The sequence below is a fragment of the Symphalangus syndactylus genome, chromosome 14, assembly GCF_028878055.3.
Source record: "Symphalangus syndactylus isolate Jambi chromosome 14, NHGRI_mSymSyn1-v2.1_pri, whole genome shotgun sequence".
NCBI classification, from domain to species: Eukaryota; Metazoa; Chordata; class Mammalia; order Primates; family Hylobatidae; genus Symphalangus; species Symphalangus syndactylus.
In genome coordinates, this window is record NC_072436.2 from 63,890,504 (window position 1) to 63,917,558 (window position 27,055).

The 27,055-nt window shown below is 39.3% G+C and overlaps 1 protein-coding gene across 4 annotated transcripts in view; it reads left to right on the top strand.

Annotated features, from left to right (window-relative positions):
* AKAP10 (A-kinase anchoring protein 10) overlaps positions 1-27,055 on the top strand; it is a 73,380-nt gene that overhangs the window by 24,740 nt on the left and 21,585 nt on the right. For 3 of the 4 annotated variants that reach the window (XM_055243214.2, XM_055243217.2, XM_063617744.1), the window contains exons 5-11: positions 4,560-4,658; positions 11,366-11,450; positions 12,266-12,389; positions 13,428-13,564; positions 16,859-17,003; positions 19,268-19,441; positions 26,788-26,897. In XM_055243214.2, coding sequence (XP_055099189.1) covers positions 4,560-4,658; positions 11,366-11,450; positions 12,266-12,389; positions 13,428-13,564; positions 16,859-17,003; positions 19,268-19,441; positions 26,788-26,897 — 874 coding nt within the window. The remainder of the gene's footprint in view (positions 1-4,559; positions 4,659-11,365; positions 11,451-12,265; positions 12,390-13,427; positions 13,565-16,858; positions 17,004-19,267; positions 19,442-26,787; positions 26,898-27,055) is intronic. The other variant, XM_055243216.2, reaches the window with a different exon arrangement.

Here is a 27,055-nt window from a genome sequence, read left to right on the forward strand (position 1 = left end):
TTCTGCTCTTTATTATTTCTTTTCTATTATTTCTGCTTGCTTTGGGTTTATTTTACTCTTTTTTTTCTCCAAGTTGCTTAAAGTAGAAACTTAGATTTCTGGTTTGAGACCTTTCTTTTCTAAGATAAGCATTTAATACTGTAAATTTCCTTCTAACCACTGCTTTAGCTACACCCCCACGAATTCTGGTATTTTGAACTGAGCACAAATGAAATGTTCTAATTTCCCTTGAGTCTTATTCTTTTACCCATGAATTATTTAGAAATATGTTATTTAGTTTGCAAGCAACTGGAGACTTTTTTCCTGTTATTTTTCTACCATTTATTTCTCATTTCATTATATTATGGTCAGAGAATGTATTTTGAATGATTTCATTTATTAATTTTTAAAAATAACATTAAAAAATTTTTTTAAATGTGAGTACACCACATACAGTGTAAAGAATGTACATTCTGTTTTTGGACAGTTTTCTATAAATGTCAAGTCGATTTAGTTGGTTAATGATGGTGTTCAGTTTTTCTTTATTCTTGCTGATATTTTGTATGCAATTATATTACTTTATTACTCAGAAGAGTGTTGAACTTTCCAACTACAATTTTTTTTCCAATTTTACTTTCAGCTCTATCTGGTTTTGCTTCATGTATTTTGAGGCTCTGTTGTTAGGTGTGTACACATTTAGGATCGTATCTTCTGGGTGAATTGCCTGTTTTATCATTATGTAATTCCTTCTTTATGGTAATTTTCCTTGTTCTGAGATCAGAAATATCTTGTCCAATTTATATACACACTGCAGCTTTCATTTGATTAGTGCCTGCATGGCATATCTTTTTCCATTTTTTTACTTTTGATCTACCTTTATAATTCTGTTTAAAGGGAGCTTCTTGTAGGCAGCATATAGTTGGGTCGTATTATTTATTTATTTATTTATTTTTCTTTTGAGACAGAGTTTTGCTCTTGTTGCCCAAGCTGGAGTGCAGCGGTGCAATCTTGGCTCACCGCAACCTCCACCTCCTGGGTTGAAGCGATTCTCCTGCCTCAGCCTCCCGAGTAGCTGAGATTACAGGCACGTGCACCATGCCTGGCTAATTTTTTGTATTTTTAGTAGAAACGGGTTTTCACCATGTTAGCCAGGCTGGTCTTAAACTCCTGACCTCAGATGATCCATCTGCTTTGGCCTCCCAAAGTGCTGGGATTACAGGCGTGAGCCACTGCCCCCAGCCGAGTCATGTTATTTTTAATCTTTTCTCACAATACAGGGTTTTTGTTGGTAAATTTAATTATTTTAATATAAAGTTTAGTATAATTATTTACATTAAATGTAACTTGCACTGGGAGTATTTATAATGTGTAAATATAATTATTGGTATTAATATAATTTAATTATATTACCCATAATAATATTAATATCTTTGGATTTAGATTACCAGTTTAGTATGTGTTTCTCTGTTTCTCCCTCTTTGATTTCCCCTTTTTTGCTTTCTTTTGGATTATTTGAATTTTTCCTTAAATTTATTTATTTTACTTATTTATTTTATTTTTTTGAGTGATTCTCCTGCCACAGCTCCCAAGTAGCTGAGACTGCAGGCATGTGCCACTATACCCAGCTAATTTTTTTGTATTTTTAGTAGAGACAGGGTTTCACCATATTGGCCAGGCTAGTCTTGAACTCTTGACCTCAAGTGATCCACCTGCCTCGGCCTCCCAAAGTGCTGGGATTACAGGCGTGAGCCACCATGCTCTGCCTTTTTCTAGAATTTATATATTGAGTTCTTTATTGTATCTTTTTATGTAGGCTTTTTAGTGGCTTCTCTAGGAATTGCAATATACATACTTTTCACGGTGTACTCACATTTAATATTTTATAACTTCAAGTGGAATGTAGAAAACTTAACCACCATAAAAATAGAATTAGGGATGAGGTTAAAAAAGAGAGAGAAAAGAAATATAATAAAGATTTAATAATACCTTTTTTTTTTCTCTTTTTTTTTTGAGACGGAGTCTTTCTGTTACCAGGCTGGAGTGCAGTGGCATGATCTTGGCTCACTGCAACCTCCGCCTCCTGGGTTCAAGTGGTTCTTCTGCCTCAGCCTCCTGAGTAGCTAGGATTACAGGTGCGTGCCACCACGCCCAGCTAATTTTTGTATTTTTAGTAGAGACGGGGTTTCACTATGTTGGCCGGGATAGTCTCGATTTCCTGACCTCATGATCCACCCTCCTCGGCCTCCCAAAGTGCTGGGATTACAGGTGTGAGCCACCGCGCCCGGCTAAGTCTTTAAATTTTTTTTTGACATTGCACTTTTTCTCTTTTCCTTCGAGGATTTTAGTAACCCAAATGTTAGTTTCGTTATTGTTTGGCAGGTTCCTGAGGCTTTATTTACTTCTTTAAATTCTTTTTTCCTGTTGTTCAGCTTCGAAAATTTCTATGCCTCTGTCTTCAAATTCACTGGTTCTTTCCCCTGTCATTTCCATTCTGTTATTGAGTCTTCGTAGTGAATTTTAAACTTTATTATGTTTTTTAGTGCTAAAATTTTCTTTTTTTGTGTATGTCTTATACTTTGTTCCTGAAACTCTTATCATTTGTTTCAGGAGTGACCTTATTTCTTAGAGCATGGTTTTAGTAGCTACTTAAAATTTGTTTTATAATCCCAGCATATGTGTCCTCTTGATTGTCTTTTCTCTTGTGAGATAATGGGATTTTCTGGTTCTTTGTATGACAATTAATTTTGGATTGTATCTTGGACAGTTTGACTTACGTTACATGATTCTGAATCTTGTTTAAATCCTGTGGAAAATATTGAAGTTTTTGTTTTAACAAGCAGTTGACCTAGTTAGGTTCAGGCCACAAATTCCAACCAGCATAATGTAGGCTCTGGTTCCATCATCAGTTCAGTTTTGTATCTTATCTGCTTATGTGCCTTTTTGTGTCCAGTCTGGGACCTGGCCAATGGTGAGGTCCCAAAGCCTTTGTACACTTTTAGAAGCAGGGCCATGCACACCCAGCTCACAAGTGGCCCCGGGAGTGCACATACAACTCGACGTTTTCATGGGCTCCTTCTTTTCTGTGATGTCCATGACACGTTCTGCCTCCTAAGAACCTCCCTTTATCCCTTTCCTGTTGTCTGGCTAGAAAGTCAGGGCTTTAGATTCCCTGTACTTCAGCACACTTCCTGTAGCTATGTCAGCCTCTGTGGCCAAGACTTCTCTTCTTCCTCTTGGGACTGCAGTTTCTCTTGTCAGAAAGTAGGAATCTTGGAGCTGCTGTCATTGCTGCTATGGCTGCTCTGATGCTGCCTGGGAGTCGAAGGAGAGAAACGAACAAAACAAAACAACCCAGGGGATTTCCTCCACTCTCTTTGATCCGTGAGAGCCCCCTTTCCTGTTCCTCAGACCAGAAATAGAGGGCCTGTCTTGGAACTTCTTCTTTGTGCATCTGGTGTGCAGTTTTCAGCTTTTGAGTCCAGACCAGGAGGTACTGGACAGACTTGTCAGGAGTACGGAGGTACTGCAAGTTCTGGTTACTTTTCTCAGTCCACCTGCTTCCAGGTCCTTGGATACATTTGTCCATTGTTTTGAGTTGCATTCCATGGGAGAGACAGAAGAGTGTGCTTATTTCATCTTGACATACTTATTAGGATTTCAAATCAAATCAAAGGATGATATTCTCTATATTAATTTGCTGTTTTCCCTTTAGCAAGCACATTAGGAAGATAACACTTTAACACCCGCCTTTGGTGGTTTCTGTCATAATTATTAATACTTGATTTTTTTTTTTTTTTTTTTTTTTTTTTTTTTTTTTTTGAGACGGAGTCTTGCTCTGTCACCCAGGCTGGAGTGCAGTGGCGCAATCTCGGCTCACTGCAAGCTCCGCCTCCCGGGTTCACGCCATTCTCCTGCCTCAGCCTCTCCGAGTAGCTGGGACTACAGGCGCCCGCCACCACGCCTGGCTAATTTTTTTTGTATTTTTAGTAGAGACGGGGTTTCACCGTGGTCTCGATCTCCTGACCTCGTGATCCACCCGCCTCAGCCTCCCAAAGTGCTGGGATTACAGGCGTGAGCCACCGCGCCCGGCTTGATTTTTTTTTTTTTTTTTTTGAGATGGAGTCTCGCTCTGTCCTTTGAGGCATTGTCCCCATAAACTTTTGGTAAAGCATCAATAATTTTATCGTTCATCCACCCAAGCTTCACCATAAATTTGATGTTTATTCTTCCATTTTAGCAGAATTCATGTTGCTCCAGAAAACTGATATTTTCTCCTTCTTAGTGCCTCAAAGTAGATCCTGTTCAGATACGTTATAACAGGTTAATATGAGTTTATTTTGGTGTAAAAGTACTTTGAAATTCATGCATAGTTTTTTCATCATACGCATTTTCAATAGCTTTGAACACCCCCATGTAACTCTCCTCTTCCACAAACCAAACAATGAAAAAGCACCTTTGTGATGGAAGTTTATTTTACAATAGGAACTCCCAGTGATCTAAGCCCTGCTATTCATGAATATAATTCATTACTGGAGTCTAAGTCGCTTTTTGATTTTTGAAGTTCTCTTCTTCCCTTGCAGGTATAGAACAAGATGCAGTGAATACTTTTACCAAATATATATCTCCAGATGCTGCTAAACCAATACCAATTACAGAAGCAATGAGAAATGACATCATAGGTAAGCAGTGCCTGAAACTATGGCAAAAAAAAAAAAAAAAAAAAAGACAACAAAAAATGCACAGAACTGACAATTTTGGTTAGTGACTAAGATAATTTTTTCTTAACATAGAACTTAGCAGTTCCCTTCCTAATTTGTTTTCGGAGTATTTTTTATATCAGATTATAGCTCACTTTAAAAGTTTCTCGGCTGCAGTCGGCGCCAGGGTCTTTGCCTGGGCCAGGTGGGCTGCAGTGTAGCGGGTGCTCTGGCCTGGCCACTGCTGAGCAGCCGGGCCAGCAGGTGGCTACGCTCACTGGCGCAGACCACCGGACGGACTGGCTGGCAGCCCCGCACCCGTGCACGAAGTGGGCAGGACAGAAACTTCCGGGGTTGGAAGTCCAGTGAGGCTAAAAGCTGGTACCAAAGTCTCCAGGCATCAGGGCTGCAGCCCAAGAGTCTCACGACCAGTGGGCAACTGGATGGCCAGACAAGTGTCTCAGTGGTGGCCTCTCCGTCTCAGGGCTTTATCTCACTCCTCAGTGGGCCTGACCTCCCTGGGGCACCCTGAATGTCTGCCTGCATTAGCCAGAGCCATCACATGGCCTGTGACTTGCCATTTTTTGCCAGTTGATTGTGCCACACACAGTGTCATTTGGCACAGCTGGAGGTTCAAGGAGGAGGGCAGCCTCATGTCCAGTCCCAGTTTCACGTAACTTTATTCTGAATAAAGACAATTTGCTAACTTAAAAAAAAAAAGTTTTTCTTATATGTTGGACCCAAATTCTTAGACTTTGACCTGAGTAACTGACAGCAAGATCAATAAATAGTACACATTTATTGAACACTCACTGTGTCCCAGACAATATTCCAAGCACTTTTTATGGATAAACTCATTTTAACTCCTAAAGAACTTTGTGGGATAAATACAGTTTTTTTATAGATGAAGAAACTGAAGCACAGAGAAATTAAGTACTTTGCCCAAGGTAACAGCTCAGACATGGCAGAGTCAGGATTTGAAACTAGACTCTCACATACCTTAACTGCTGTGCTGTGGCCGTGTTTTTCGTACTGTAGGTTGGGACCAGCCTTCTCTTATGCCCTCACCCCCTGCCAAAAAAATAGATTGGGACCAGCGTCCTTTTATGCCCTCCCCCGCTGCCAAAAAAAAAAATACATATATATATATAAATACTATATATTGTATATATATTAGTAAACATACTAATATATATATAATATATAGTATATATATTAGTAAACATACTTATATATAATATATATTTTTATATATATTAGTAAACATACTAATATATAATATAAGTAAACATACTAATATATAATATATATTAGTAAACATACTAATATATAATATATATTAGTAAACATACTAATATATATAATATATATTTGTATATATATTAGTAAACATACTAATATATAATATATATTTGTATATATATTAGTAAACATACTAATATATATATTAGTTTATGTATATATATACTAGAATAAAAAATCAAAGTATCTCAGAGTAGTAAGGACAAACATTTCAGAAAAATGTTTTCATTATATATACATGTATGTATGTGTATGCTGATTCAACAAATATATTTCTTATAGGTTATAGCAAAATAGTTTGAAAGCTTTTACTGTGTTTTATCAGGAAGACCTTAGGTGAACATATATTCACAGATAAAAGAGGTTTATTTATTCAGTCAATAAATATTACATTCTCATAAGTCCTAATATGATGTATTTTTATTCTTCAAAAAAGTTAGTATTTGTGATTTATGAAATAAGACATGTTCTTGCACTTCTAGCAGATCTGTCCCAATGTTGGGCTTCTTTAATCCTTAGTGTGGGTACTTTGCACTCACTCACTACTGGAAACAGCAAGACCCCTCTGTTAGTCTCAGCTGTGTTTCTTGAATTGGCCCACTGTACCTTCCAGTTAGCTATTCTGGGGTCCATCTCATGTTGCTTCCATTTTCCTTTTCTTTCTCCCAGACAGATACCTATAACAGCTATAACAGGCTTGGTGGCTGTTGGTGGCTTATCCCTATCTGCTTGTATTTAAGGGGTACTGTTTCACTGAGCTTTGTTGACAGATGTTGTCATGAGATTTGAGGTTTTCTGTGTTGTTGCTCTATTTTTATATGGGAATTTGCTACTATCATCGTCCGTACACCAGCTTTTCCTAGTAATACAACAGGGATGTTCTGACTGATTAGAATTTGCCTGTTTTGAAGAATTGGTTGGCTAGTGATTTTTTTTGAGGGGAGTCTGTACCAGTTAATAGCCTGACTGGCGTGAGGATGAAAAGGAAGGAGTTTCATGTCAGATAAAACACTTAAAATGAAACCACACTGCAACTGTCTTTTACTTAAGCTTAATCAAATTAATGATGATGTAATCCTATGAAGGAAAAGTCTTCTGAAGGATCAAGTTGCTAACATTTTGTGATCAAGGGATTTGAGAAAACCTCTATCCCAGTGTCTATCATTATATATTTTAGGATATTAATTACCTGTGTGGCTTTAGGCAAGTCATTTTTCCTCCTTGAACCCCATTCTTAATCCTGTCCAAATTATTTGTCTCCTCTTGCAGTTGGACTATTTTAATATAGCTGTCCTTCAAGTGAGTTTTGTTCAAAGGAGCCTTCACTTTAGCTCTTACTGTGTATCCACTTTGCATAGTCTTGTTTTAAATGTAATCCTTGGCTTTTTGGTGTTGCTATCTAATTACTGTTTTTATGTGAGGATTTAGAGTGATCCAGAATCTATACTTCCACTACCTCCTTCATCTTCCACAAATGTTTAAAGTGGTAGAATTTTAAAAAATTTTGAAGGTACAGCTGACAGAATTTGCTGATGGTTTGGAAGTGAGTGGTATGAGAGGGAAAAAAATGAATAAAGCATGACTGCATTTTTTGTTTGTTTGTTTGTTTGTTTGTTTTTGAGACGGAGTCTCACTCTGTCACCAGGCTGGAGTGCAGTGGTGTGATCTTGGCTCACCGCAACCTCTGCCTCCTGGATTCAAGCGATTCCCCTGCCTCAGCCTCCCAAGTATCTGGGGCTACAGGCGCTCGCCACCATGCCCGGCTAATTTTTGTGTGTGTGTGTATTTTAGTAGAAACGAGATTTCACCGTGTTGGCCAGGATGGTCTCCATCTCCTGACCTCATGATCTACTCACCTTCACCTCCCAAAGTGCTGAGGTTGCAGGTGTGGGCCACCCCACCCGCCTGCATGACTCCATTTTTTAAAAAACTGAATACCTGGAATTGTAGGGTTGTCATTTATAAGATGAGAAAGACTGTGGGAGTAATGGCTTATGAGGAAAATCAGGAGTTTGGTTTTAGACATCCAAATGGTGAATGTCAAGTAGGTAATTGGACACCTACATTAGGATTTTATGGCAGAGGTCCAGGTTGGAGACACGTGTTTGGAAGTCATTACCATATAGATGGATTTAGAGCCACAAGACTGGATAACATTACCATAGGAGTGAATGTAATGAGGGAAGATGAGGTCTAAGGACTGAGTCCTGGGGCATGCCCTGACATTCTGGCAGATGAGGAAGACTAGCAAAGGACACTTCGCTCCTCTTATGACAATGGTATATCAAGAAGTAGTTTTCTTCAGAAAGCCAAGTAAGAAAAATGTTTTTGGGAGGAAATGAAGCTGAGGTAAGTAAGACGAATACTAGGAATTGAATGGATTTGACAACCTATTGTATACTGGTTATCTTAATTACAGTGGGCCATTTTAGACAAAACTTAATTGGAGGAGTCTTAAGAGAGAATAGGAGGAGTGCAACCAGCAAGTATTGACAATTCTTATGAGTCATGTTGCTCTAAAGATGAGCTGGAAGGCGATGTTAATCAAGGTAGCCTGGGGGCGGTGGTGCACACCTGTAATCTCAGCACTTTGGCGGGCCAGGCAGGTGGATCACTTGAGCCCAGGAGTTTGAGACTAGCCTGGGCAACATAGTGAAACCCCATCTCTACCAAAAAAATAATAATACTACAAAAATTCTTCAGGCATGGTGGTGCACACCTGTAGTGTCAGCTATTAGGAAGGCTGAGGTGGCAGGATCGCTTGAGCCCCAGGAGGTCACGGCTGCAGTGAGCCAAGATCATGCCACTGCACTCCAGCCTGGGTGACAGAGCCAGACACTGTCTCAAAAAAAAAAAGGTGGGGGGGGACAATGGTTTTTAATTTTGTTTTTAAGGTGAGATGTATTATAAGCATACAAGGTGTGTTACAGCATACAAACAGGTATATATATAAAACATGCAGTCCACACAGCTGATAGGAATGAGGCAGTAGTGAAGGAGAAGTTGATGTAGGAGAGGGGACAGTTGTTACAGGAAAGAAGTCTAGAGGCAAAAGGGATGAATTCCAGTGCTCACATAGAAGATTGCTTAGATGGGAGCAAGGACAATTTATCTAGAGTCACAGGAAAGAATGCAGTACATGGGTAGAGATGCAGGTGAGTTGAAAGATGTGAAAGATGATGGAAATAATTTTCTGATTGCTTCTATATTCTCACTGAAGCAGGAAGCAAAGTCCTCAGTAAAGAGAATAGGAGAAGAGGTGTTAAATATTTGAGAAAGATGTACTGTAGAAAAAAACAAAAAACAAAAACAACTCAGTTTCTCCTTCTGAACTCTCACAAAACAGAACCCTTCCATGACCCTAGTTGTGTGAGGTTTTTTCCCCATCAGCTACCAATTCTGCAGATGATTCTCTAGTGAACACCAACTGGGTGTCCTCTTAAGTCAGTTCAGTTCTCACACTGTCTACCTGGAGATAGCATCAGATCCCACAGATTGAGGACTCTGTCCCACAAGACTGCCCCCACTTCAGATGCCAGTCTCAAGTACGAGTTGTGGCCTGTACTTCTGACTGACCTTCTATAAATTGGAGTTCCCACAATCCCCTCCTTGGGTTCAATAAATTTGCTAGAGCAACTCTCAGAACTCAGGGAAATGCTTTACTTATATTTACCCATTTATTATAAAGGATATTACAAAGGATACAGATTGAACAGGCAGATGGAAGAGATGCATGGGCAAGATATGGGAGAGGGGGCACAGAGCTTCCATGCCCTCTCTAGGTCATGCCACCCTCCAAGAACCTCTACAGATTTAGCTATTCAGAACCCCCTTCCCATTCTGTCCTTTTGGGTTTTTTGTGGAGACTTCATTATATAGGCATGATTGATCATTGGCTATTGGTGATCAGCTCAACCTTCAGCCCCCTCCTCCTGGGAGGTTGTTGGGTAGGGCTGAAAGTGCCAACCCTGTAATTCTGCCTTGGTCTTTCTGGTGATTAGCTCTCATCCTAAAGCTCTTTAGAGGCCACTACCACAAGTCATCTCATTAGCTTTCAAAAGAATCCAGAGATTCCATGAATTTTGGGCGCTGTATGCTAAGAAACTGGCTAAAGGCCAGTTGCAGTGGCTCAGGCCTATAATCCCAGCACTTTGGGAGGCTGAGGCAGGAGGATCGTTTGAGGCCATGAGATCAAAACCAGCCTGGTCAACATAGTGAGACCCCCTTACAAAAAATTTAAAAATTGGCCAGGCGTGGTAGCTCTTATCTGTAGTCCCAGCTACTCAGAAGGGTGAGGATCACTGAGCCCTGGAGTTCAAGGCAGCAGTGAGCCATGATCGTGCCACTGACTCTGGCTTGGGCAACAGAGTGAGACCTTGTCTCAGAAGAAAAAGGAAAAAAGAAAAAACTGGGCAAAGACTAAATAACATATTTCACAGTATCACAGATTTGTATTGTCTAGGAAAGTGAATGTAAACAGACCAGGACACTAGTATGATCCCTGGGTTTCATGAAGGTCCCACTAAAGTCATGAACACAAAGTGAGACTAGGCATCATGTTATATGGTTTTTCCAGCCATGTTTAACAGCTAGCTAAACAGCTAATTATTTCACTGCAGTTTATTTAAGCAGTTCCTTATTTTAGCACATTTCATGTTTTAAAATTTCTACCAATAATATTTTGATAAACTTTTTTACAGATAACTTCACAAATCCATAATTTTTAAAGTTATAATCCTAGAAATAGAATTGCTCATTGAAAGGGTATGTTCATTTTTAAAGCTGTGCTAGAAACTGCCAAATTGCCTTCAGAAAAAGGTGTTTATATCCCCACTAACACTAGTGTAAGTTTTCCTGTGCCGTTGCTCAAGTATGCATATTATTAAAAACAATGTTGTGCCAGTTTACTAGATAAAAGGTGTAGTGCCTCCTTATTCTAATCTATTTGATTACTAGTGAGTATGTATGTCTTTTCACGTTGGTCATTTTATGTTTGTTCCTTTGTGGATTGTCATGTCCTTTGCTCATTTTTCTTTTGGGACATTTCTTAGTAGTTTATAAGAGCTCTTGGTATTTTAATGATAGTAATCTTTTAACTGTCATGCATGCTGCAAATTTTTTTCGTTTGCCTTTGTATTTTGTTTTTGGAGGGTTTCAATGTATAGGAACTAAATTTTATGTTGTTAAATCTTTTGATTTCTGCTTTTACATATGTACGTCAAAAGACTTTCCACTTTAAGATCAGGTGTTAACCTGTATTTTCTTTTAGTTCTATTTAAAACCTCTTAATTTATATGCCTATGCTGTTAACTCCCAAGTTGATTCACAAGTGTATATAGATAGTTTGAATTTAGTGGCAATTTAATTATTTACAACTTCTTTTGCAGCAAAGATTTGTGGAGAAGATGGACAGGTGGATCCCAACTGTTTCGTTTTGGCACAGTCCATAGTCTTTAGTGCAATGGAGCAAGAGTAAGTTAGTTCATATTTTCACATTGTGCATCCTAGGGAATTTGGGTTCATTGTTAGAAATGGGCTTCACTCAGCTAAAAACAAAGTATTTTTGAGGATTTAAATATTTTGGATATTTACAAGATCATATAAAGCATACTCTATCTTAGTTAATAGTTTCTTTTAAATATAAATTATGTGAACTCTTAAAATTTTCATTTTCATTTTCAATGTTAGTATTTCCTAAGTTAAAATAATTTGTTTTTAGTTCTGAAATCATTTGGGGAGTGATAGAGGCTGTAGTGATTATGACTATTAGAATTGGTTTATTTATTTAGATAACGCATGTCTTCAGATGGCTCTCCTAATTTGTTAGTTCGGCTTTAAGCTAAATGGATGCTATATAACTAAATCCACATAGATTTGTTGAAATGGCTCCAGAGGTTTTTTAGATTTATTACTAATGTGTGTGCCCTTAAAAAAAATCTATTCATTCTTTCACTTAACATTTATCAAAAGAGTGCTCTGTGTAAGACGTGGTTAGGCATAGTACCGGTCTTGAAGGAAGTTACAGCCTAATAAAAGACATAGGGCATGTTCTTTGGTTACTGTAATATGAAGTGGCATGTGTTCAATGTCGGGAGAACTACAAAGTCATAAAAAGGTGGGAGAGATTACATACAGGTAAAGGAATCAGGAATGACACTATGGGGAGTGAGATAGTGTTGACCTAGGCCTTTAACATACAATAGGGACAGTATGGAAAGAGTATATTTTTCCCACTTAAACTCTTTCCTTGGTCGTTCCCTCAAATTTTCCCTTTTGTCCATATGCAGGCACTTTAGTGAGTTTCTGCGAAGTCACCATTTCTGTAAATACCAGATTGAAGTGCTGACCAGTGGAACTGTTTACCTGGCTGACATTCTCTTCTGTGAGTCAGCCCTCTTTTATTTCTCGGAGGTAAAGTCTGCATTTCCTTTCACACTCTATTCGAGCATTCCAGCCTCTAACTATCGATGCTGGGGCCCTGTCTGTAGGAAATAACACGGAAGAGCCAAGTCATTTCCAAAAAGATGTATCATTGTTTCAAGTTGTTTCTGATGGCAAGAGTAATTTAATAATACATTACAGAGGACATGAAAATTCAATGTATTAAATAACTCTAATTTTGAAAAACCTAATTAAACTACTGCATGTAAGAGAGTACATGTTTTTAATTATTTGGAGCTATTTTAAGACCACAGAGTTTGAAACTTGCTTCAAGTGCATAAATTGCAGACCAGACTTCAGAAGAGAAAAAGAAAAGTAGTAAATTTTTTCTTATGCTCATCATTTTTACTTTAGCTGCTTGATAGGATTGCCCAGTGAAGAAGCATTTGCAACAGACAATGAGTGTATTAATCTTTTTGAGGCATACAGTTTAGTATAATGCTATTTGTTAGGCTTCAACAAGTGAAAATATTTTGTTGGAAAGCAAATGAATATTAAGTAGAAAGAGGATTCCCAGTCTCACAAAACAGTAATTTAGACACTTGATTCTGCATCTTTACAAGAATACAGGTACTTAGTTGATTTGTTTTTTTCACTCCGTTTCTTTGCCATAAGTTTAAATCAACAATTTGTTTAGGTTAATATGTCCTCATGGAATGGTGGAAATGATCAGATATAAATTATTTGGTTTGGTTAGTTTACTCTTTATATGTTTGCTGGCGAGGAACCACAAATCCAATTTAGTATAATTTTTACTCTAGCTCACTAAAAGTTTGCATCCAGCTGTGTAGTGTTTGTTTCTTGTTAATTTTTTTTTTCCTCTAAAAGAATGCTTTAAAACTTTTCAATCTCAAATGACTGTAACTTGCTGACAGGTGTTAACTGAAGAAGTAGATCTTTTTGTTTTTTGCTTATGACCTGTATTTTAATATTTGAGCTTATAGATTAGAGATGGTGAGAGAAATCTGTTTATAGTCTTATTTTCCCTTGTGTATTTTTTCTTCCTAGTACATGGAAAAAGAGGATGCAGTGAATATCTTACAATTCTGGTTGGCAGCAGATAACTTCCAGTCTCAACTTGCTGCCAAAAAGGGCCAGTACGATGGACAGGAGGCACAGAATGATGCCATGATTTTATATGACAAGTGAGTTATATTGATAGATGCATTCAGCAGATACTTATTGAGCATTTGATATGTTTTGTGGAAATAAAGATGAATAAACTCAGTCTCTGTTGTCCAGGAGCTCACAGGAGGCAGCATAAAAGCTGCTTTTTATATGGTGTTCGTAAAGCTTTGGGGGTTCTTAGAACAAAAGTTTCTGCTGGGAAAGGGGAGATGTATGTGGGGTAAACAGGATGGCAGTGGTGGTGTTCAAGGAGTGTTTCCCAGAAGAGAGATTTTGTTTGGATCCTAAGGAAAGAAGGGAATTTTGCTACCCAGAGAAGGCAGGAAACAACATTCTAGGCAAAAGCATTGGCACAAAAGCCATGAAAACTTAGGGGAAGGTGGCACTTTCAAGAAACTTGAGTTTAGATAATCAAAGGGGTGGGGAATAAATATGAGGATGCTGGTACTAATTGGAACAGATTGTAAGGGACCTTGAATGCCTGTTTATGGGTATATTATACTTTCTGTATAAGTCTGCTCAGCCATGTTGTTAAACGAATTAGTTTTTTATTAGTTTTCACTGAAAATGAGAGGATAGAAACATCGTACAGTGAACAAAATTGAAAATATCTGGTCAGGCAGATGATGAGCTCGTGGCCAGCTCTGTAACGTATGGTATTCTTCTCATTTAACTTTTCTTACTCTGTAAAAAACGTAATTTGTGGTCAGGCACGGTGGCTCACTCCTGTGATTGCAACACTTTGAGAGGCAGAGGCGAGTGAATCGTTTGAGCCCAGGAATTTGAGACCAGCCTGGGCAACATGGCAAAACCCCGCCTTTACTAAAAATACAAAAATTAGCTGAGCATGGTGGCATGCGCCTGTTGTCCTAGCTACTTAGGGGCCTGAGGCAGGAGGATCACTTGAGCCTTGGGAGGTCAAGACTGCGGTGAGCTGTGATCTACTGTACTCCACCCTGGGCAGGGCAGCAGAGTGACACCCTATCTCCAAAAAAAAAAAAAAGTTAATTTGTTATTTGTATCCTTAGGCAAAGGTAATTTGTTATTTGTATCCTTAGGCAAATGCTAAAGGGGTATCTTGGAGAAAAGTCCACAGATGTTAGGGTTTGAAGACATCAGTAGCATCTAGGCCAGTGGTTCCTGAACATTAATTAGTCTGTGGGCTCTTGCTGGGCTGTCTGCATAGAAATCACCTGAGAGCTTATTAAAACTAGGTTTTCAGGCCAGGTGCGGTGGCTCACGCCTGTAATCCCAGCACTTTGGGAGGCCAAGGCAGGCGGATTACCTGAGGTCAGGCGTTCAAGACCAGCCTGGCCAACATGGTAAAACCCCGTCTCTACTAAAAATACAAGAATTAGCCAGGCGTGGTGGTACACACCTGTAATACCAGCTACTCAGAAGGCTGAGGAAGGAGAATTGCTTGAGCCCGGGAGGCGGAGGTTGCAGTGAGCGGAGATCATGCCACTGCACTCCAGCCTGGCTGACAGAGGGGGACTCTGTCTCAGAAAAAAAGAAAAAAAGGGTTTTCAGTCTGGGCACCGGTGGCTCACACATGTAATCCCAGCACTTTGGGAGGCCAAGGCAGGCAGATCACTTGAGGTCAGAAGTTTGAGACCCGCCTGGCCAACACAGTGAAACCCTATCTCTACTAAAAACTACAAAAATTAGCTGGGTGTTTTGACGAGTGCCTGTAATCCCAGCTACTAGGGAGGCTGAGGCAGGAGAATTGCTTGAACCTGGGAGGCAGAAGACTGCATCTCAAAAAAAAGGTTTCCAGTCCCCCCGTCTCAGAAATTCTGATTCCGCAGGTTTGAAGTGTGACTAGGAGTCTTTATTTTTAGAAGACATACCAGATAATTCTGATAAATAGCCAGATTAGGGATATAGTCTGATTTTCCTATTTTGCAAGTAAGGAAAATAAGGCCCAGAGAGGTAATGATTTTCTCAAAGTCACAGAACAAATTAGTGGCAGAACTTGGACTGGAATGCAGTTCTTAATATTCTGTCCAGTGTTTATTCTGGTACAATATGTTTGTAGAAGGTATTATATAAGAAACATTGTTATATAGATGTTGAGATAGGAAGAGTTTACATTTAGAAATTTGGTCTAAAGTGCCTTAACATTCAAGTCGTGGAGGAGTATTGACCAGCTTATTCAATACAACATAGGAGATTCACATTTTGTTACAAAAATGCTGATTTAAAAGGAGAATTTTCTTTTTTTTTCTTTTTTATTTTTTGAGATGTAGTCTTGCTCTATCACCCAGGCTAGAGTATAGTGACGCGATCTCGGCTTACTGCAACCTCCACCTCCTGGGTTCAAGCACTTCTCCTGCCTCAGCCTCCTGAGTAGCTGGGATTACAGGTGCAGGCCACCATGCCCAGCTAATTTTTGTATTTTTAGTAGAGACAAGGTTTCACCATGTTGGCCAGGCTGGTCTTGAACTCCTGACCTCAAATGATCCACCCACCTCGGTCTCCCCAAGTGCTGGGATTACAGGCGTGAGCCACTGTGCCCAGCCTACTTGTTTTTGTATCCTATATATGCATCATCATAATCATGCATTATCAACCTTTGTATTTCTGTCAGGAGATAGAAGCCATTAGAGTGCTTGGAAGAGAGCTTTTTTTTTTTCCTCACATTTAATGCTTTTTTTGGTATTCATTTCATAATCAGCTTACCAAAACATTACCTGCATTATACCCCATCAAGGTAGAAATCTTTGTGTTATCAATATTAGTTACTCCCTTTCCACACCAAGTCATCAGTAAGTCCTATTCTATCCAAATAGGTCATATCCATCCAGCTCACCCCTCAGTGCTGTTTTGTTTTGAATTTGTACATGTTTACTCCTGATGCCTCATAGTTATGATGATGTGTTCTTATTTTATTCTGTGCATACAAATTCTCAGCTCGCCTTTTAGGGGAAATGACCATGTCTGTCTTTCCTATAAATTCATTTCTATCTATCAAGTCCTCAACAGAGAATAGGTACCCATAAATATGTGGTGGTTAGTTTCTTTGCCTCAGTTGTGGTCTGATCCTTACAGCTTTTAAACAACAGTAGAGTTCACTGTCAAGAACTAAGGATGGTTGGCAGGCAGATAGAAAGGTAGCAAGTTGACCCAGCTGTCTTTGGGGAAGTGGGAATAAAGAAAGGTTACATCAGCACTGTCATCACATAGCTGTATAGTTCTAGGCCTGCAGGCTCAATCAAGTAGCCTTTTTTAAGATTCTTTGGAGGAGGTGCCAAAAGTTGCTTATACTTGCTATGGAATTTGATTTTACTTTGGATATCTTTTTACCATAGATACTTCTCCCTCCAAGCCACACATCCTCTTGGATTTGATGATGTCGTACGATTAGAAATTGAATCCAATATCTGCAGGGAAGGTGGGCCACTCCCCAACTGTTTCACAACTCCATTACGTCAGGCCTGGACAACCATGGAGAAGGTAACCCAGAACTTCAAACGTATTAAACTACAAGAAGTTTTATTGGTAGAACTCATAAAATATAAGGTGGGAAAACCAAGCAGAATAGCACAGTGGAAATTGAAGCAGTCGAGCACAGTGATTAAGAGCAGAGGCCTTGAGTCTGGCCTGGTATGTACAGTCACGTGCCACATAACATTTTAGTCAACAGTGGACTGCGTGTACGATGTATAATCCCGTACGATTATAATGAATCAAAGCTGGCAGTGCAATAATAACAAAAGTTAGAAAAAATAAATTTTAATAATTAAAAAAACTAAAAAGTTAAAAGAATAAGAAAACAAAAAAATTATAATGGAGCTGAAAAATCTCTGTTGCCTCATGTTTACTGTACTATACTTTTAATCATTATTTTAGAGTGCTCCTTCTACTTACTAAAAAAACAATTAACTGTAAAACAGCTTCAGACAGGTCCTTCAGGAGGTTTCCAGAAGGAGGCATTATCAAAGGAGATGACGGCTCCATGCGTGTTACTGCCCCTGAAGACCTTCTAGTGGGACAAGATGTGGAGGGGAAGGAAAGTGATATTGATGATCCTGACCCTGTGTAGGCTTAGGCTAATGTGGGTGTTTGTCTTAGTTTTTAACAAACACGTTTAAGTTCAGATCTGTATCATATAAAGAATGTAAATTTTCAGGGTAATAAAATTAAAATGCAGAGAGAAAATGCAAAAATAGTTCTTACTAGATGTGTGCATGTAAGGAACTTAGACTAATTTTAAGAACACTGTCAAGACCCTAGTAGTTAAGTAGGAAAAAAGACATGAATGATTCATTCAACAAAAACTGAGTATTTCTGTGCTAGATGGTAGTGTTACAGTGGTAAACAAAAGAAATGTGTTTCTGCCATCCTGGAGCGTAGTCTACAAAAAAGGCACATATTGGCCGGGCACGGTGGCTGACACCTGTAATCCCAGCACTTTGGAAGATCGAGGTGGGTGGATCACCTGAGGTCAGGAGCTCAAGACCAGCTTGGCCAACATGGCGAAACCTCATCTCTACTAAAAATACAAAAATTAACTGGGTGTGGTGGTGGGCACCTGTAATCCCAGCTACTCGGGAGGCGGAGGCAGGAGAATCACTTGAACTTGGGAGGCAGAGGTTCTAGTGAGTCGAGATCACGCCACTGCATTCCAGCCTGGGTGACAAGAGCGAAACTCTGTCTCAAAAAACCAAAAACAAACAGCAAAGGCACATATTAAATATGAACATAAACATTTACAAATTATACTGAATGAGTTCTCATGTTTATTATTTGCTTGTCCAGTTACAAACTTTTCCTTCATAGATTTAGAAATATGAATAATAAACATGAGAACTCATTCAATATAATTAATAATTATTAAATGCAAATAAAAACATCTATGTACAATTAGGCATTTATTTAAGAATTATTTGGAAAAAAAACACAATGTGGAAACAGATATTTTGATATATTGCTAGTGATTCAAATTGATAATGTTGTTTTGAAGAGTAAAGTGACCATATATATCAAAGTTAAAGTTTAACTCATCAATCACACGCCTGGTGAGTTATCTTAAGGAAATCAGTTTGAAAGTAAAATCAATATATGCACAAAGACTTTAATATTTATCATAAACCAGAAAAGTCGAGTTTCAAATTATATCCTATGGACTATTTTCTGCTAAAAAGCATTAATATCAACTTTATGTAATACTTTCATGACAAATATTTTGGGGGAGAAAACCCAACAAAATTACATGCATTGTAATTTTTTTTTTTTTTTTTTTTGGAGACATAGTCTTGCTCCGGTGTCCAGGCTGGAATGCAGTGGTGTAATCTCGGCTTACTGCAGCCTGTGTCTCCCAGGTTCAAGCAATTCTCCTGCCTCAGCCTCCCGAGTAACTGGGATTACAGGCGCTCACCACCATGCCCGGCTAATTTTTATAGTTTTCAGTAGAGATGAGGTTTCATCATGTTGGCCAGGCTGGTCTTGAACTCCTGGCCTCAAGTGATCCATCTGCCTTGGCCTCCCAGAGTGCTGAGATTACAGGTGTAAGCCACTGCACCCAGCCTCATGCATTATAATTTTAATTTGTAAACTGTACAAAGGGATAATACTTATAGTACAACAAGAAGTAAAAACATTTGTTGTAGGTAGTTAACATTTGTAACCAGTAGAATTATAGGTAAAATTTATTTGTTTAAAATAGCTTTAGTTGGATTCGATTTCAACTTTAAAATAATGCTTTTCCTCTCTATCAGGTCTTTTTGCCTGGCTTTTTGTCCAGCAATCTTTATTATAAATATTTGAATGATCTCATCCATTCGGTTCGAGGAGATGAATTTCTGGGCGGGAACATGTCGCTGACTACTCCTGGCTCTATTGGCCCTCCTGATGAGTCTCACCCAGGGAGTTCTGACAGCTCTGTGTCTCAGGTATGGATTGATTGCATCTGCCATTAGGGAGAAAAGCATACACATCCTTTCCTTCACATCCCAGTAACAGATCCTATTTGTAAATTTTAAGTTGCGGAAACAAAAGATAAATAAAAGCTGGGCACGGTGGCTTGTGCCTGTAATCCCAGCACTTGGGGAGGCTGCGGTGGGCAGATCACATGAGGTCAGGAATTCGAGACCAGCCTGGCCGACATGGTGAAACCCCATCTCTACTAAAAATACAAAAATTAGCCAGGCATGGTGGCAGGCACCTGTAATCCTAGCTACTTGGGAGGCTGAGGCAGGAGAATCGCTTGAACCCAGGAGGCAGAGGTTGCAGTGAGCCAAAATCACGCCACTGCACTCCAGCCTGGGTGACAAAGTGAGACTGTGTCTCAAAAAAAAAAAGAGAGAAATAAAATTAGCCCACTTACTATCTTCTAATCAAAGCATTTGTGGTAACTTACGATATACTGTATTGTAAAGTATCATGCTGTTTCATTTAGGCCATTATTCTACTTGAATCTGTGGCTGTTTCTCTTAATAAATCAAGTAATATGGTATATATTCATAGCCTCTGGAGAGCTCTTTATGTAAGTATTTATTTAGGATACTTTTTGTAAAATAAGTGAGTGAATTCTTAGGTCTCCTTTTTTTTTCTCTTTTTTTTTTTTATTTTCTTGATACAGGGTCTCCTCACTGCAGCCTGGAAATTCTGGGCTCAAATAATCCACCCACCACAGCCTCCTGAATAGCTGGGACTAGAGGCATGCACCACCACGCCTGGCTAATTTGAAAATTTTTTTTGGCCAGGTGTGGTGGCTCACGCCTGTAATCCCAGCACTTTGGGAGACTGAGGCAGGCAGATCACGAGGTCAGGAGATGGAGACCAGCCTGGCCAACATGGTGAAACCCCATCTCTACTAAAAATACAAAAATTAGCTGGGTATGGTGGCACATGCCTGTAATCCCAGCAACTTGGGAGGCTGAGGCAGGAGAATGGCTTGAACCAGGGAGTCGGAGGTTGCAGTGAGCCGAGATCACGCCACTGCACTCCTGCCTGGCAACAGAGCGAGACTCCATCTCAAAAAAAATTTTTTTTTTAAATGATGGGGTCTTGCTATATTGCTCAAGCTGGTCTTGAACCCCTGACCTCAAATGCCGCCTGCCTCAGCCTAGGTTTCTTTTTTTTTTGTAAAGAGACAGGGTCTTGCTGTGTTGGCCAGGGTAGTCTCAAACTCCTGGCCTCAAGCAGTCCTCCCACCTTGGCCTCTCAAAGTGCTGGGATTACAGGCATGAACCAGTTCCTATAATGTTATGTTTCACTCAAGGCCTTTTGATTTCATTTTGCATTACCGTGCCACATTGTGCATTTCCTTAACCTTTTTTGGGTTTTTTGGAGTGCTTTCCTATGTTAAACCATACCTGATTCTCCTCAAAATCACACAAAGTAGAATATCCTAAGACAAGAAATCTAAGGAGGCATAAAGAAGTTAACTGATTTTATTAAACTCACACAGTAAATGATAGAGCCAGAAATATTCCCCTTCTAGTGTTCTTCACCATCAGCTTAATATAGCGTAATAATTTTCTAATTACTATTGACAAATAACCGTTTGAATTTTCAATACTGGGCCTTGGATAAATTTTCCTAATTTCTAAGACAGTATTATCATATTGCCATTTACAAAGCTCTCCTGAGTATCTTTTTCTTCTGTTAAGTTTACCTAGGAGATAAACTGCTGAGTATGGTTGCCATTTTGGTTTTTTGATATAGGTTAGAATGTCTTAGGTTTTTTGTTTGTTTGTTGTTGTTGTTGTTGTTGTTGTTGTTGTCATTGTTTGAGACAGAGTCTCGCTCTGTCGCCCAGGCTGGAGTGCAATGGCACGATCTTGGCTCACTGCAACCTCCACCTCCTGGGTTCAAGCAATTCTCCTGCCTCAGCTTCCTGAGTAGCTGGGATTACAGGCGTATGCAACCACGCCCAGCTAATTTTTGTGTTTTTAGTAGAGAAGGGGTTTTACCATGTTGGTTAGGCTGGTCTTGAACTCCTGACTTCGTGATCTGCCTGCCTCGGCCTCCCAAAGTGCTGGGATTACAGGCATGAGCCACTGCGCCTGGCTGAATGTCTTGTTTTTGATTAGGCACTTAAGGCCTAGGTACTAACCATAAAATATATTTTATACCTTTTGTTGATACTATATATATAGAAAACTGCACTTATCATAACCTTAGATACCTTGAAGAATTTTCACAAGCAGAACTGACCCATGTGACCCAGCATCCAGATCAAAACAGCATTATCAGCCCCTCCAGAAGCCCTTTGGACCCCTTCCATTCACTGTCCTTCTTGTCACCAGGTTAGCTACTATCTTGACTTTTGATGGCATAGATTAGCATTACCTGTTCTTGTCATTTTATAAATAAAACCATACTGTATATTCTTTTCTTGTACAGCTTTATTGTGCTAATTCACATTTACATCATACAATTCAGTGGTTTTTATATGGTCACAGAGTTAGGTAACCATTAACACATCAATTTTAGAAAGTTTTTTTCACTCCAGATAGAAACCCCCTTTACTTAAACTCCAAATCCCCCATTCCACCAGCCCTAGGCAGCCACTAGTCTACTTTTTATCTCTATAGAGACAATAGATTTGCTTATTCTGGACATTTCATAAACATGGAACCATATATTATGTGGTCTTTTGTTGCCAACTGTCTTTCACTTAGCATCATGTGTTCAAAATAGCATCATGTTATCCATGTTTGGCATGTATCAGAACTTTATTCCTCATTATGGCCAAATATCCCATTGCAAGGATTTATGACATTTTATTTGAATTATACCCTCCTTTCTGCCATTATCAGTAATGCTGCTGGTGACCATTTGTGTACAAGTTTTTGTGTGGATATAGGTTTTCTTTTTTTTTTAAATTTGAGATGGAGTCTTGCTCTGTTGCCCAGGCTGGAGTGCAGTGGCACAATCTCGGCTCACTGCAACTTCTGTCTCCTGGGTTCAAGCAATTCTCCTGCCTCAGCCTCCCGAGTATCTGGGACTACAGGCACGCACCACCACACCCAGCTAATTTTGTAGTAGAGACGGGGTTTCACCATGTTGGCCAGTCTGGTCTCGAACTCCTGACCTCAAGTGATCCACCCACCTCAGCCTCCCAAAGTGCTGGGATTACAGGGGTAAGCCACCATGCCTGGCTGTGGTTTTCATTTCTTTTGTTGTATATACATAGGAGTAGAACTGCTGAGTCAAGTGGTAACTCTTAAACTTATTGAAAAACTGCCAGAGTGTTTTCCGAAGAAGCTGCACCATTTTGCAATCCCACCAGCAGTGTATGAGGTTTACAGCTTCTCCACATTTCATTGGAACTTATTATCTGTTTGGCTGTTTTTAAAAATGATAGTCCTTCCAGGAAGTTCTACTTCATTGTGGTTTTTGCACTTCTCTGCTGAATAATGATGTTGAGCATCTTTTCATTTGCTTGTTGGCCTTTGTTCTAGCTTTGGAAAAATGTTTATTCAAATCCTTTGGCCATTTTTATTTTTATTTTTATTTATTTATTTATTTTTGAGACCAAGTCTCACTCTGTCAGCCAGGCTGGAGTACAATGGTGTGGTCTCAGCTCACTGCAACCTCTGCCTCCTGTGTTCAAGGGATTCCCCTGCCTCAGCCTCCCGAGTAGCTGGGATTACATTTCAGGCACCTGCCGGCATGCCCGGCCGATTTTTGTGTTTTTACTAGAGACGGGGTTTCACCATGTTAGCCAGGCTGGTCACGAACTCCTGACCTCAGGTTATCTGCCCGCCTAGGCCTCCCAAAGTGCTGGGATTACAGGTGTGAGCCATTGGGCCCGGCCTAGATTTTCTTTTTTCTTTCCTCTTTTTTTTTTTTTTTTTTTTGAGAAGGAGTCTTGCTCTTGTTGCCCAGGCTGGAGTGCAATGGCACAATCTCGGCTCACTGCAACCTCTGCCTCCTGGGTTCAAGCGATTCTCCTGCCTCAGCCTTCCCAGTAGCTGGGATTACAGGTGCCCACCACCACACACAGCTAACTTTTGTATTTTTTTTTAGAGACGGGGTTTCACCATGTTGGCCAGGCTGGTCTCAATTCCTGACCTCAGGCGATCCACCTGCCTTGGCCTCCCAAAGTGCTGGGATTACAGGCGTGAGCTATTGGGCTCCGCCAGTTTTCTCATTATATTGCCCAGGCTGGTCTCAAACTCCTGGGTTCAAGTGATCCTCCTGCCTTGGCCTCCCAAAGTGTGGGGAGTACAGGCGTGAGCCACCTTGCTCAGCCCCTTTGCCCGTTTTTAAATTAGATTGCCTTTTTATATTGAGTTTCAGGAATCCTTTATATATTCTAGATAAATGTCCCTTATCAAATTATATTATTTCCAGGTATTTTTTTCATTCTGTGAGTTGTCTTTCCTCTACCTTTTAAAAAAGGTGTGTTTTTTTGTTTTGTTTTGTTTTGTTTTGTTTTTTTTGAGATAAGGTCTCATTCTGCTGCCCAGGCTGGAGTGCAGTGGCACAATCACAGCTCACTGCCACCTCAACCTCCTGGGCCAAAGTGATCCTCTTACTTCAGCCTCCCGAATAGCTAGGGCCATAGATACGCACTATCACACCCAGCTATTTTTTTCTGTTTGTAGAGACAGGTCTTACTGTGTTGCCCAGGTTGGTCTCAAACTCTACGCTCAAAATGATTCTCCCACCTCTGCCTACCAGAGTGCTGGGATTATAGGTGTGAGCCACATGCAACCTGTCTTCACTATTAATAGTGTCTTCCTGCCTCAGCCTCCCGAGTAGCTGGGATTACAGGCACCCACCACCATGCCTGGCTAATTTTTTTGTATTTTTAGTAGAGACAGCGTTTCACCATGTTCACCCGGCTGGTCTTGAACTCCTGACCTCAGGTGATCCACCTGCCATGGCCTCCCAAAGTGCTGGGATTACAGGCATGAGCCACTGCACCCAGCCAAAATATTGCCATCTTAATAGTATTGTCTTCTAATTTGTGAACATAAATGTATCTTCATGTATTTATGTGTTCTTTAATTTCAGCAGAAATGTATCTTCATGTATTTATGTGTTCTTTAATTTCAGCAGAATTTTGTAGTTTTCAGAGTAGAAGCTTTTCACCTCTTTGGGTCATTTATTTCTATGTTTTAAGTTCTTTTCAATTCCATTATAAATAGAATTGTTTTCTTAATTTCATTTTCAGATTGTTTGATGAGAGAGCACAGAAATACAAGTGATATTTACATGTTGATCTTGCAACTTCAACTTTGCTAAATCTGATTGTTAGCTCTAATAGTTTTCTTGTGGATTCTTTAGGATTTTCAATATATAAGATCATGTCATTTATGGATAGAGATAGTTTTTTTTCTGGCTAGAACTTATAGAACAATGATGAGTAGAAGTGGCAAAAACAAAAATCTTTGTCTTGTTTCCTATCTGACAAGGAAAGCTTTCAGTTTCATCATTTAATATGATATTAGGTGTGGGTTTTCAATAAATGTCTTTTTTCAGATTCAGGAATTTCCCTATCATTCCTGATTTTTTAATGCTTCTTTTTTTAATCATGAAAGGGTGTTGAATATTGTCATGTTCTTTCTGTATCAGTATAAATGATCCTATGGGTTTTGGGTTTTATTCTATTGATGTGAAATATTAATTGATTTTCAGATGTTAAACCAACCTTACATACCTGAGATGAATCTCACTTGGTCATGGTGTATAATCTTTTCAATATGCTCCTGGATTCCATTTACTGGTATTTTGTTGAAGATTTTGTATCTGAACACTTAAGATAACATTTACACTCCATCAGAAATCAATTGACCATAAATGTGAGGGTGTATTTGTGGGTTCTTGATTCTCTTCCATTCCAAAGATAGACATACATCCATCTGTATGTCTGTCTTTATGCCAGTACCATACTCTCTTGATTACTATTGCTTTGTAATAAGTTTTGAAATCAGAAAGTAAAAGTGAGATTTTGGTATCTGAGTAACAGTCCTCATAGAATTAGTTGGGTAGTATTCCCTCTTTATTCTAGTCCCTCTTTCTTTTTTATTTAACTGTGTATCTTGGAGATTGTTCCTTCTTAACACATAATGAGAGCCCCTTTCCCTACCCTCCCACCCCTGCTATAGAGAGTTCTATAAGTGTCTGTTCAATTATTTTATTTACTTAACCTATTACTTAGTTGGGGACATTAAGCTTGTTTGTGTCTTTTATTTTAAACAATGCTGCAATGAATAATCTTGTATATAAGTCATTTTCCATCAATATAAGTCTCTGTAACTGAATTTTTAGAAGTGGAATTTCTAGGTCAACCTATGGCTCTGTATTTCACAAAAATACCAATTCTGGTTTTTCTTGTGGAGGTGGGGAGTAGGAGGTAGAATGCTGGAGGGGAACTTGCTGTACTCAGCTAGCTAGTCATTTTAGAAAGGTTTCCTTAGCTCCTTTTTGTCATATGGCCTCATCAAGAATCAAAAACATTCCTATTTACTCTGTAAACATGGGGCCTTACTACCAGAGATACATATTTCTGGATGGGTGACAGCTTTTCACATTGAAGAAATAATGCTGTGAGTACAGCACATTTGTTGGAACTTAGGTCGTTAAGAATGTTTTATAAATTCATATATTATACATTTTATTTTATTTTTTAGTTTTTGAGACAGTCTTCCTCTGTCACCCAGGCTGGAATACAGTGGTGCAATCTTGGCTCACTGCGACCTCCATCTCCTGGGCTCAAGCGATTCTCATGTCTCAGCCTCCAGAGTAGCTATGGTTACAGGCATGCACAACCATGCCCAGCTAATTTTTGTATTTTTAGTAGAAACAGGGTTTCACCATGTTGGCCATGCTGGCCTCGAACTCTTGGCCTCAAGCGATCGGCCTGCCTCAGCCTCCCAAAGTGCTGGGATCCTTGTATTGGGTAGAAGATGAATATTGAGGGCTGCATGGTGGCTCATACCTGTAATCCCAGCACTTTGTGAGACTGAGATGGGAGGAGTGCTGGAGCCCAGGAGGGTGAGGCTGCAGTGAGTGGTGATCACACCATTGCACTTCAACCTACGGATTAACAGGCTTCAGTCACTGTGCCCGGCCTGCACATTTTAATATTGTGCTTTCCTCTTTTAGCTATAGTATGAGGTTACATTTCAGAGTCATTGTTAAGCATCTTAATAGTGACGAGGTTGAGTGAAAGTTACTTCTATTTTAAACACTGAAGAAAATTTTGTACAAATCTGTCACATTCCAAGCCCAGGACTGATTGTTTCATATACTTCTAATTTTACAATTTCTATTGTAGTCCAGTGTGAAAAAAGCCAGTATTAAAATACTGAAAAATTTTGATGAAGCGATAATTGTGGATGCGGCAAGTCTGGATCCAGAATCTTTATATCAACGGACATATGCCGGGTAAGCTTAGCTCATGTCTAGAATTTTTACAAGTGTGAATAACTTTGCATCTTTTAAAATTTTTAATTAAATTTTACATTTTTTCTAATCTATTATTATATGCCCAGAACTTTCACTTAGAGTGTGCAGTATAATGTGGTGGTTAAGTGTAAAGGCTC